This window comes from Passer montanus, unplaced genomic scaffold, assembly GCF_014805655.1.
Source record: "Passer montanus isolate IOZ18808 unplaced genomic scaffold, ASM1480565v1 scaffold48, whole genome shotgun sequence".
Taxonomy (NCBI): Eukaryota; Metazoa; Chordata; class Aves; order Passeriformes; family Passeridae; genus Passer; species Passer montanus.
In genome coordinates this window covers 3,785,236-3,796,436 of record NW_024369707.1, presented here as the reverse complement: position 1 = coordinate 3,796,436, position 11,201 = coordinate 3,785,236, and the positions used below count along the sequence as shown (strand labels likewise).

Below are 11,201 nucleotides of genomic sequence, written 5' to 3'. Positions count from 1 at the left end.
GATTGATGGGCACCTGTGACCTGGGAGATTTCCAGCTGACAAAGTTGAAGGAAAATTACTATGGTGAGCTGTATATAATTACTGCTACATAGTTAAAAACTGAAATTTGACTTGCTGTGAACTATCACAAAGTAGAAAATATTCTTTGGGCTGTGATTGGAAACTAGATTCTCGCACCACCTCCCCCCCTTAATATTTTAGTTTAGTTTTCTTCCTGTTGCCTCTTCCTTTATGATTTTTTTGTTATACTATGCTAGTGAATCAGATGTCTGTAATAGCTTTTGGCTTCAAGCCCTTGTCCTATTTTTGCAAGAAATTGTGAGTTGAGGTTTAATACAGTAAGCATTGGACTGGCAGGCCATCTGCCTTCTATTTCTGATTCTTCCTAGATTCTTGAGTGTGTAGAACTGCTTTTCAGGCTAAGTTATCTAAGTTTCCTGCTCATATGTGACATATCTTCACATCTGGTGTGATTCACAGCTGGAAAGGGTGCTGGCTTGGTAAGAGCTTCAGTAGTATTCTAGATACTCTCTGTGAATGCTTTCATGTTATGTTCTCTGCACCTTGGGTCACCCACTTGTGGATTTTGTAAATTACAGATATACGCATTAGGAATGTATTGCATAAATGTAACTTGCTGGAGCCATTCTGTGGGTCTGGCAGCAGCTTTATCCCTTTCTCTGATTCCACTTTAGTCCTTCAGCCAAAATGGTGAATGTGTAGGTCCAAGCTCTATTACCTGGCACTTTTTAAATCTGGGTACCTCATACTATCCAAGTGTTACTTTAATCACTGTATGGTTGGAGATGTAGCTTTCAACATTACCCTGAAATGGTGACAAACTTGGCTCCCTGTGACCTTACTGGAAAGGAATAGCTCAGGAGAGCCCTGAAGTGCTTAGGCTTGTCACTGTAAAATCATATTTGCTGTATTCTCTCTGTTCTTTAGCCTTTTGAAATCTTTTCAGGATGAACCTCTCTGAATATGCAGTTTTCTTTTTCTGGGAAAGAAGTTTGTGTCATGTAACTGCTCTAGGACAGAATGTACACTTCACAAGGATGGGGATTTCCATGTAAGCACATGATGTGTTCTTGGACTTGTGACGTGTGAGATTCAAGTTCTTTCTGGATAGGTGATGACAGTAATACTTACACCCACTCATGTTTTAAAAGTGGCATTTTGTGTGATTTTTTTTTTCTCCTTCAGTAAGATCACTCACATTTCCTGGGTAGTTAGTAAAAGGATGTGGAAATACATTCTGCTTCTATTTTCCAGTTTGCTGCACTTTACTGTCTAATTCTTAGCTGAAGCTGGGAGAGGGGTGCAGTACCCATCACCCAGCCCTGTCTTCACTGCAAATTGTTCAAATTAGTTTGATAGTCCAGCTGTCTAATAGAGCTGTCTGTCCTGCTAAATGCTGCACAGCTGCAAGTTGCCTTCTGAGGGGCTGTTCATTGTGATGACTGGGTTCAGAGTGGGTTGGGAAAACCAAAATAGTGGTGTTACAGGTTTGCTCATACCTGGAAAAGGCTTAGGAATGGCTCTGACTCAGATTCTTAAATTGGCTAGTATGGATGTGCCTTCCTTCTGAGCTGCAATTTGTTTTATTTAAGTAGGTCATGTGGGTTTTTTATTTCAATGGACTCGTGAGCTTTTTCCCTCTGTCATTTTTAAACAAAGAGTTCAGGATTCACAGTGAAATGCCTATGCTTGTCTGTCATGCAGCTCTACATGAAACAGGACAAGAGCAAGTATAAAACTGACAACTTCAGAAAAGTTATCTACTGAATCTACAGGTGACTATTTTTATCACAGACCATAAATGGTTAATTTACTTTAAGACAATAAAAATCTTCAGAGGTATGAACAAAATTGAGGTGGATTTCAGTTTTTCAGCTTCTAGTAACCTCAACATTAAAAGAACCCTAAACACAAAAACATAAAAAATGAAGTTTTTAAATATCTAATTCAAATACAGTAGAATTGCTTTTTGAAGAGTAGCATTTCTACAGGCCAAATGTTGCTGCTCATTATGGGGATAGAATCAACCCTGGGGGTTGCACCTTCCCCTGGAGCCACCTCCAGGAAGGGGAGCACTGCAGCCGTGGCTGCTGCTCCCATGGGGGCCTCTGATGGCCAGGGCATCCCCGAGACATCTCCTGCAAGAACTGCTCCAGCTCACACCAGAAGCTGTGTACAGTTCCTTGCATCCTCTCATTTGATAACTTCTCATCTCTTTTTGTTTGCTTTGAATCTGGCTCATATGATTTTAATTTCTTGTATCCTGGTTTTTATCCAGAAAGATAGTGAGCAACCACCCCTGATGTTAAAAACCTGCACCATGCTCATGCAGAGGGAGATTTTTACCTAAGGCTGTATGTTGTTCTCAATTGCCTGTATTTAATATCCACTTTTAAAAAACTGAAAATAAATTAAGAATGGACAGATGCTTTTCTGATTTATTCAGCGAAGTGATGGGTTTCCTTTTCTGTGTAGCAGTAGAAATACCTGTGATATCTAGACAATATTGCAGTAGCAGTAGAAATACCAGTGATATCTAGAGAATACTGCAGTAAATGCCCCTGTGAACTTACACAAGGAGAGGAAAGTCCTGAACTTCTGTCTCCCCACCCTCCCGCTCCTTTTGCAGATACTGAAAGAAGCCAGAGTGAGCACTGATACAGGCTTGCACACTGGGAGTTATGCTGGGCAATCAGGGTATCATTTCTCTTTACTGTGATACTAAGAATGTTATGTTTAGCCTTTTATCTCTTGAATGACTTGTGGAACCTGAGTAGCTTTGACACTGAGGTAAGAACTGGACCTTGCTCTGTCTTGTTTTGGTCAGAGCCATGGATCAGATTTGTCATTGAGAAGCAGAGCATGAGAAGCTCCAGGGATGGCAGGCAAATATTTAATAGGTCAAAAAAAAAAATCCATAGCTCATTTGTGAACATTTTAGGAAGGCAAAGAGGACACACATTATAACATAAATTTATTTCTGAATTAATTGCAACATTAAGAACTACTGTACAGAGAAACTGCATCACACTGTTACAACTCTGTCATGATATTTGTGCTTTGTAAACATTTATTCTATCACAACAAAAAATTGTATACTGACAACTAACTGTATTTGGTTTAAAAATAAATACACTTTCCCATTTATTAACTCAAACAAAGCACTTTATAATTCTTGGTGCTTTTTATTAGCTCTCAGCCTCAGAAATGCTGAGCATTCAGAGTTGCCACTCATGTTAGTGGGAGTTACAGATGCTCAGCACTTCTTAGGGACTGGCCCAGTGACTCCAGTTATGCTCAGTGTTTGCAATAAATTGACTTTTATTTTGACTGTAAAGCCACCCCGTTCTGTTTATAGTGCAGACTAGATTGAGAATTACTCATGTTATTGAATGTTCCTCATTAGATTTTGATTCACTAACAATTTGTATTTTGTAACAAATGAGTGATGCAATCATGCAAGTTTTGTAATGGTTTTAAAGATAAAACTGAGAATATGGCTCTTTTTCATAAATTATTTAAAACTACTTCAAAATTTTCAAAAATATTTAGTGCAAAAGGATAGGTTTTTTTTCAAGAAATATTACAGAAGCATATACTGTTATATGGAAAATAAAACTTCTCTTATATATTTTTTTGGGAAAAGCAGGCAGGTATTCTATTCCACTATTTGAGTAAGAAGATGAAAAGTATTTAAAAAAAAAGAAACAAATTGCAAAAGAGCTGTGATGTTGTAAGTCGTGTTTACCTTTATATTCACACCCAGTCTCTTTGGCAGAGTCAAGAGAATGTGTTACTAAGTGCATGATGCCAACAGATCATCTCAACAGGACAATAGCAGAGTATATCTTATCAAACCATTATAGAAATGTTATAGGAATGTGAACTCTCACACACAGTCCAAACAGTTATCTCCAAAATGAACACATATGTCTGCTGAAATTTTAACAAACATTTTGCTTTTTTCTAAGTTACAAAAATTAACCTTGAGATTTTTAGGACAAGATATTTTTTAAGATATGCATTTCTTCACCTCATTAACAATTTATTCTATTACGTTAAATTAAAATAGTTATTTTTTCACTATTTTTAATTGATATGTAAAATGTTACATAGTGCTTTCAACAGAAGCACTTCAGGTAACAATTGTACTATCATGATTCCCTTTTGCCAGGCAGGGACACTGAGGCACAGAGGTGAAATGACTCGCCCAAGGTGGCAGGGCTGGGGCAGGACAGGGCTTGAGAAAGCTGCCCTGGCTCACAGAGCTGTGTGCAGGAATCTGCCAGGTGTAGCTGTACTGAACTGCACTGCTTCCCAGGGAAAAGGAACCAGTCTTTTAAGGACAGTAACCAGGAGACTGGATTTTATTTCTTTGGGAAGGTTGCAGGAGTCAGGAACAGCTATGGAAGGGAAATAAACACATAGGAAGAAACTAAAATGTGTTTTCAGCAGCTTTTTGTTGTGTTGTCTAACTGCAAAGGTGTTGGTGTTCAAAAGCTTTTACCCCTTAGCAGATTATGGGGATTTTAAGAACCCATAAATATTACTTATCTAGGGACAAGGGTGCCTCCAGGCATTCTGAAACACACTCTGCTTCTAACAGTTAAACTGTACAAATATTGGTGTTGTTTTAAAGCTGAATGGTAGGCTACTATCCCATTTTACCTGACTGATTTAATCAAATTGATGAAAATTGAATATATTAGATAATTAAGCCTTTACTGTGTAGTTCATTAATTCAGGAGGTTAAAAATCCATCCCCTCATAGTACAGTGCATCCTAAAGCACAACATGTCAAGAGACCCTCATGACACAGAAAGACACAACAAATTCAGATTTGCTTTGCTCCTGGGTCAGTTGTGGCATGGGCTTGTGCTGTTCTTGTAGAGTTTGTACATTTTGCACATTTTATTCAGTGATGTTCAGAAATCAGAGCGTTACACAAACCACTGCTTATTTAGCTGGAATAAAACAGGAAAGCTGAACCAGGGAGCTGTGTTAGCCCAGCTCAAGCAGCCAGTCAAACAGGCTGGGTGTGACCTCTCTGCCCTCCTCGCTGAGCTTGCAGTACTGCACCACGGCTTGGAAGATATCCCCCACTTTCCAGGACTTCCGCTGAACTAACTGCACCACATCTAGAAACTGAATAAAAATAACACCATGAAATCAACACACTTGGGATTTGGTGAACACCTTTTTGAGGAAGGCATAGACACAAACTCTTGTTAGCCCACCCTTTGTAAATGCACAGCTGCATGAGGGAGTGGACACCATTCAGTGCACAGCAACATCAACATTCAATATTCTTGCTATTTATAAAACCTAATTTCTCTAGTTCCATAGCTCCCCAAAGACTGATGGGCTCTCATGACATTTTCTAAATTAACTGCTTCTGTCAATTATTTATTTATTGCAATGAAAGTAAAAACAGAAAAAGTCAGTTTGATAAAGGATAGCTATTTGCCATGTTATCAACAATTTATTGTCAAAATAATGGAAGTGTGATTATCCATCTTGAAAAAATATTTTTGCATTATCACTGGCTGTATTTTACTTTGTCTAATTCTCTGTACTTCCATATATACATGCCATAGTATTTAAAATATTCAAATAGTACTGGTGAGAGGGAATTCTTTGTAAAATTTTGTCACATGAAGATATCACAGTTGTGTTTTAAACATAGTAAAAACAGACATAAACATAGACAGTATCTGTATTTGACTTTTTTTTTTTAATTCCACAAGAAACCAGAGGTTAACTATATGTTCTTAAGCAGCTGTAAAAAAATCCTGAGTTTTGTCCACTCGGTACTTAATAATGGGTTCCACAGGGTCATCCATCTGGTCCCTTTTTCTTCTGAAGCACATAAATAAAAATCAAAACTTTTCAGTTCTTTGAATTTTGCAATAATTAGTTTGCTCCTTCCATCTTTAGTTTTAAAGCACAAAAGAAAAGATTGTGTCTCTACTTGGTGTAGCTGTTTGCTGTTTACATACTGCAGCCTAAACTTTTAATATGTATTTTAATGATATTTAATAGGCACGTGATTTCCAAGAATGCTGTTGTAGGCAGGATGTGCTTCATTATTCTCTAGTGTATTTTTGCAATTGAATTAACTGTTTGCCAAAGCACATGGGTAAAGCTGACAGCTGTTTCTTTAATTAGATGCAATTTGGACTGTTGCTGTTGAATGCATTTTAAATTATGTTTATGATTCCCAAATGCATGTACTCAAGAAAATCAAACAATATCTCTGCTACTCAAAATGATCTTCCCATAAGAGACCAAAATACTGATTTGTAATATTAATACTTCATTAATTGACTTAAATACTAACATGTTTTTAAGTCTTAAAGCATAAGCTCTCTTGCTGATCTTGGAAATGGGTCTCTTTTTTGGTCTTTCCTGAATTGTTGTGGTTGGTGTTTGGTGGGGTCTACAAAGGAGCCCCAGCTGATCATTCAGAAATAGAAAGAGTTTGCACTTGTTGTGGTTATTTTGGACTTCAGTGTTGCTCCTGGCTCTGGCTTGGACTAACACCTCAGGAGGTTTCTCAGTCATCTGTCTCTCCACTCTCTCTCTCAAGAGACTTCTGCTCTCAAAAGCTGTACCCTCAGCTGCAGCAATTTATGAACAGCCAGGCACAAGGCCAGCTGACCTGAGGCTGCTGTAATTGGTGTTACAGGCAAGGCAGAACCAGCATAAGGACTGAAAGTCTTAAGTCCAAACAATGTCTCACACTATAATGACCAAGTAGGAGACCATTGTGCATGTGATATCTACACAAAATGTTTTTTATTTTTATTTTTTAAACCTTTGCACTTAAACTCCATGTAAGCCACGTGCAGCCTTTCAAATGCAGCCACATAAAGGACTCTGTTAATTCTGCCTTGAGCATTAGTATTTGATGTATCATTGATACGAAAAAGTGAACACATTCATCAAAGCATGCTATACATACTTGGACAAGATATCATGGTCACATTTTCTTATGCCATAAACAATCTGCTACATATTTCATGTACTTTAAATTCTGACACACCTGTCCTGTCATTTCTTTCTCTCATAAACAGTAGTGTTGCCATCTTACAGTAAGGAAGATGTTTTTGCATCTGCTTTTAAGCTCAATAACTTCAATAAATTGTAACTCTTTCAGTTATGTAGACATTAATAGTATGCCCGATTCTGTAAACATTACCTTTTCAATTCTGTTTTCCTGAGATTTCTTAAAATAGATAGTTGGAATTCCAAGTTCAGAAGCAGCAATCCACTGCAGGGTGGCTCTCAGCTCCACGTCAGGGCACTCTGGCTCCAAATCAAAGTTTATCACCAGGAGGTCCTTTTGACAGTTGGCTGTTCCCACTGAAAGCTCAGAAGTACTTTCTGGAAAAATAATCCCACTAGTTACTGTGCAATTGCTTGTGTTACCTTCAAACTGTATGTTTTAATTGATATGGTTCAACTTACCCTCAGTGTTTTCTGTCTGTTCTTTAAGGAAAACCTTTTCTTCTACTAATTCACTTAGAAACAAACAACAACAAAACTTATTAGTCATACTTAGGAACAGTCTACAATATTGCTTCATGATGAATAAACTTCTCCCTCAATGCAAGACCTAGAAAACTGCAAGGAATAAGTTACATAGGATGAAACAATAAAATGCTGAATATATTTCATTATTTAATCTGTGAATCAGGAAAAACTGAACTGCAGCATTTTTCTGTAGCAGGATGAAGTACTTGTATTAGTTATGTCATGTATTACATTTCACCAGGATCTGTGCATCTTTACAGCTCACATAATGACAGGCAAACGACATTATGGTAAGACACAGCAAGTCTCATAATCTGGGTGGAAATGCTGAATTTCCAATGTCTGTATTTTGCTGGGACAATTTTCTGATGTCACTGACTTCAGAAATTCCCGTGTTCAGTATGTGATGTCCAGTCTGTGTGTTTGTGCAGTGGGTGTGCCCTGGCTGCATAATGACATTCACCAGCTGGCAGGCTGTACCAGGATCTTTAGGCAGGATGTGCTCGCACATCTCTTGATAATTGAATTGCATGGTCAGTAGAAACATTCCCAGAAACAATTGGTAAGATGTACTGTGGGCCAAATTATTATTATTATTGGAAAGAATGCTGTTGGGTTTTTTAAAATGGCTTTTAATTGATCCTCATTTGCTTGACCTTCCTTGGTATTACAGCAGAGCTTTGATAATATCTGAAGTCATTCAGAGAAGAAGGTTTGATGACAGAAAACTGATAGCACAGAGAACTGTCTTTTACACAGGGTGATTGATGGATCTATGTTCTCAAGAGATTCACCTGACTGGGTTTTCCTGTAATTTTTCACTGTCTGGTGCCCTCACTCTGCACAGACACCTGCACGTGCTTTTTTCTGAAACCATGGGCAGGCACAGCAGCAGGTGCAAAGCAGGGCTTGGCAAGGTTTCGGTGGCATAAATGATTTGCAGTTAAAATTGGACTAAACATCAAGTCTCACTTCAGTGACTACTTACTTAATCATAGGAGAAGATGGCACGTTCTCCTGATAAATTTCCAGGTCCATAATGCCAAGACTGCTAGTTGTACTGCTGTTGCCATTGCTGACAAAGCAAAAGTTTAAGTATTAGTGCCAAGCTGTGCTGAACATGTCTCCATACATCTTCTAAAAATTTATTTCTGTACAAAGCAAAGTGGGGAGGAGCTCTGTTCCATAAAATCAATTGTGCTCAGCAAGTAGTTCCCTGAATGAAGCACACTAGTCTGCTCAAAGTAATGAGGCTTTTATTAAAATAGTTCTAGATCGAGTATGCATCAGTGCATCAAGTGATGCTGTAAATTGCAGGAAAAAAGGTGGACTGTCTTCTTGTGAATGGCTTATGCAATGAACACTTGGCCTCAAACAAAAACTGAGCGTGCCTGAGTCCTTGAAAAGAAGGATTAGCAGGTACAGAGATGTCCTGCAAGAAACCTGCAAAGATCCAGTTCCCTCTGAACACAGGGAGTTCAGGAGCAAGGCACTGGCTGCCCTCATACACTTACCTGTAGGGTGAGTCCACATTGGTAACCAGCAGCAGTTTCAGTGTATTACATCATACCCCAAATACTGTTTGGGATCTGATGGAACCCACAGGTACAGAGATGGCCCCTCATGTTTCTGACTACTCTGAAAGACTGAGATTTTAATCAAAGCCAATTTGCTTGTTGGGACCAGAAATACACAGAAATATTCTCTTTGGCTTCTTCACAAGGATGAAGTAGCACACTTGAGGATATTTGGAAAAAAATAGTACCAGTTCACTTTATAACATCATTATAAATGTGACAGTGAATGTTTATGCAGATACTGTAATAGTCTCATGGACAGGTTGTGAATTTGCTGGCTTCAAGTCAATTACCATGAACAAATTCTGTGTGGCAAGTCATGGTGAACCACTTAATTTTTACTGAGAAACCATCCAATAGTATTTTCCCCTACATTAGAGGGATTGATTAGCCAGTTCCTCTCCCCATCAGGGTGCTCTGAGACATTGTCAGCATGCCATGCATTCAGACTTGCTGTAGCAATTTCTGTTCTAGTGCAGAGCTGAAAGACACAATACTTCAGCTCTCTCAGACCAAGGACTTTGGTAAAGGTTGATACTGTAATAACAGGATGAATGTTCAGCTGCACTGACAGCCGTGTTTTGTTCAGTAATTTCAGCCAGCCAGCAGTGCTCTCTGACAGAGACTTTCTTTTCCCTGCTTCATTACCATAATGTCTTCCCTCCTTGTCATCTTAATACTCAAGAAAAAGATGTAATTACTTGATAATATTTTAAAACACAGTCTAAGAGCATGTGAAGGAAAAACCTTACTCAATTTGGTGCTGTGAAAGGGCTGAAGTAAAACTACCACCGCTCTATATAAACTCCAAAGACTAAATAACATTTTCAAACATTTGTCCTGACTTGAGTTTGGAACAAAATCAGGTCATAGTAGTAGGAGCTGTTGAATTTATACCTAGTCAGGGAAAAATTGGTCATCCTCTGTTAATTTGCACCCTTGTGCCAGTCTAAGCAGATCAGGGCTCAATCTTTGCTCTCAGTGCATGGATTTCTGGTGGGAATGGCAGTCTTGTCTATCTTGGCTAAGGAGGTGCCAAAATAAACATTAGGCAAACAACAGAAAATAAATAAAAAGAAAAATTATAGTAATTAACTTGTCCAATGGCCTTTTTGCTGTAGGACTGAGACACTTTAGTGATGCCAGGAGGTTTTTTCTTTGCCTGAATTGAGCTACTCACCAATAGTAAAAAGACCTGGCTGAGAATCAGAACACGGCTAATATTTTTCCCTTATTAAAAAATAAAGAAATACAGTTTGCCATTAGACATTCTTTAGAGTATCCTGAGTAAATCTCAAGCTGTTGCCTCTCACTGCTGATGCAGGGTAGGCTTGGAGGGCAGAGCACACTGTGCAGTGGGAAGAGACAACGTGGGTACCTCAGGGAGCGCTCGCTGAGCTGCAGGTAGCTGCTGGTGTCATCAGGATTGTCCTCATCGTTGGCCAGCTGGGACCAGCTGCCAGTGCTTTCCTCACTGCTGCTCAGATGGGCTGGGAACTCTTCAGCTGCTTTTGTCTCTCCTAGGATCTCAGCATCCGACCTGCTCTGAGGACTGTTGCTGGCAGGGTAATAGGGAAGGCACATTGGTATTGTAATATAGGCAAACAAACTGGTGCCACCAATCTTCAGGCAATGCTGCTCATTAAAGTCAACCAAGCTGCAGAATTATAGACATGCAAAAGATTGGACAAGCTTATAATTTATACATAGTCCAGCAGAACATCTGGCCCGAGATGCTCTTAAAGGACTTTCTTATGACTGCTATAAATAAACATAAACCCTAGATTTAAGTATGCATAGAAAGGTTTTAGCTTGTACAGAAAGATTTAGCATGTATAAAAACCTGATCACTGTCAAGTTTCATTGCTTAATGCACTTCAGTCAATCAGTGATTGAAATATGTGGTCTATGTTACTGAAGAATGACAGAATTTCTAGGAAATATATATTGCTGCTAAATCTCTGTCATGCTAATGGGTGAATAAAGTTCTTGACAGGGTTTTCTACTTTATTAAAATTGTAGATCCGAAAGAAGTGAAAGTAAGAAAGTATTGTGGGTTGTGAATCA

General features: G+C 38.7%; 1 protein-coding gene across 6 annotated transcripts in view; it reads right to left on the bottom strand.

Annotated features, from left to right (window-relative positions):
• Nucleotides 1–2,976: 2,976 nt before the first annotated feature.
• LOC120508604 (SPHK1 interactor, AKAP domain containing) overlaps nt 2,977–11,201 on the bottom strand; it is a 64,944-nt gene continuing 56,719 nt past the window's right edge. For 4 of the 6 annotated variants that reach the window (XM_039722369.1, XM_039722365.1, XM_039722370.1 and 1 more), the window contains 5 exons: nt 10,513–10,692; nt 8,546–8,632; nt 7,492–7,544; nt 7,223–7,407; nt 2,977–5,166 (listed from right to left, as the gene is read on the bottom strand). In XM_039722369.1, the coding sequence (XP_039578303.1) occupies nt 5,023–5,166; nt 7,223–7,407; nt 7,492–7,544; nt 8,546–8,632; nt 10,513–10,692 (649 nt within the window). In that variant the 3' untranslated portion in view covers nt 2,977–5,022. The remainder of the gene's footprint in view (nt 5,167–7,222; nt 7,408–7,491; nt 7,545–8,545; nt 8,633–10,512; nt 10,693–11,201) is intronic. The other 2 variants (XM_039722366.1, XM_039722371.1) reach the window with 2 other exon arrangements.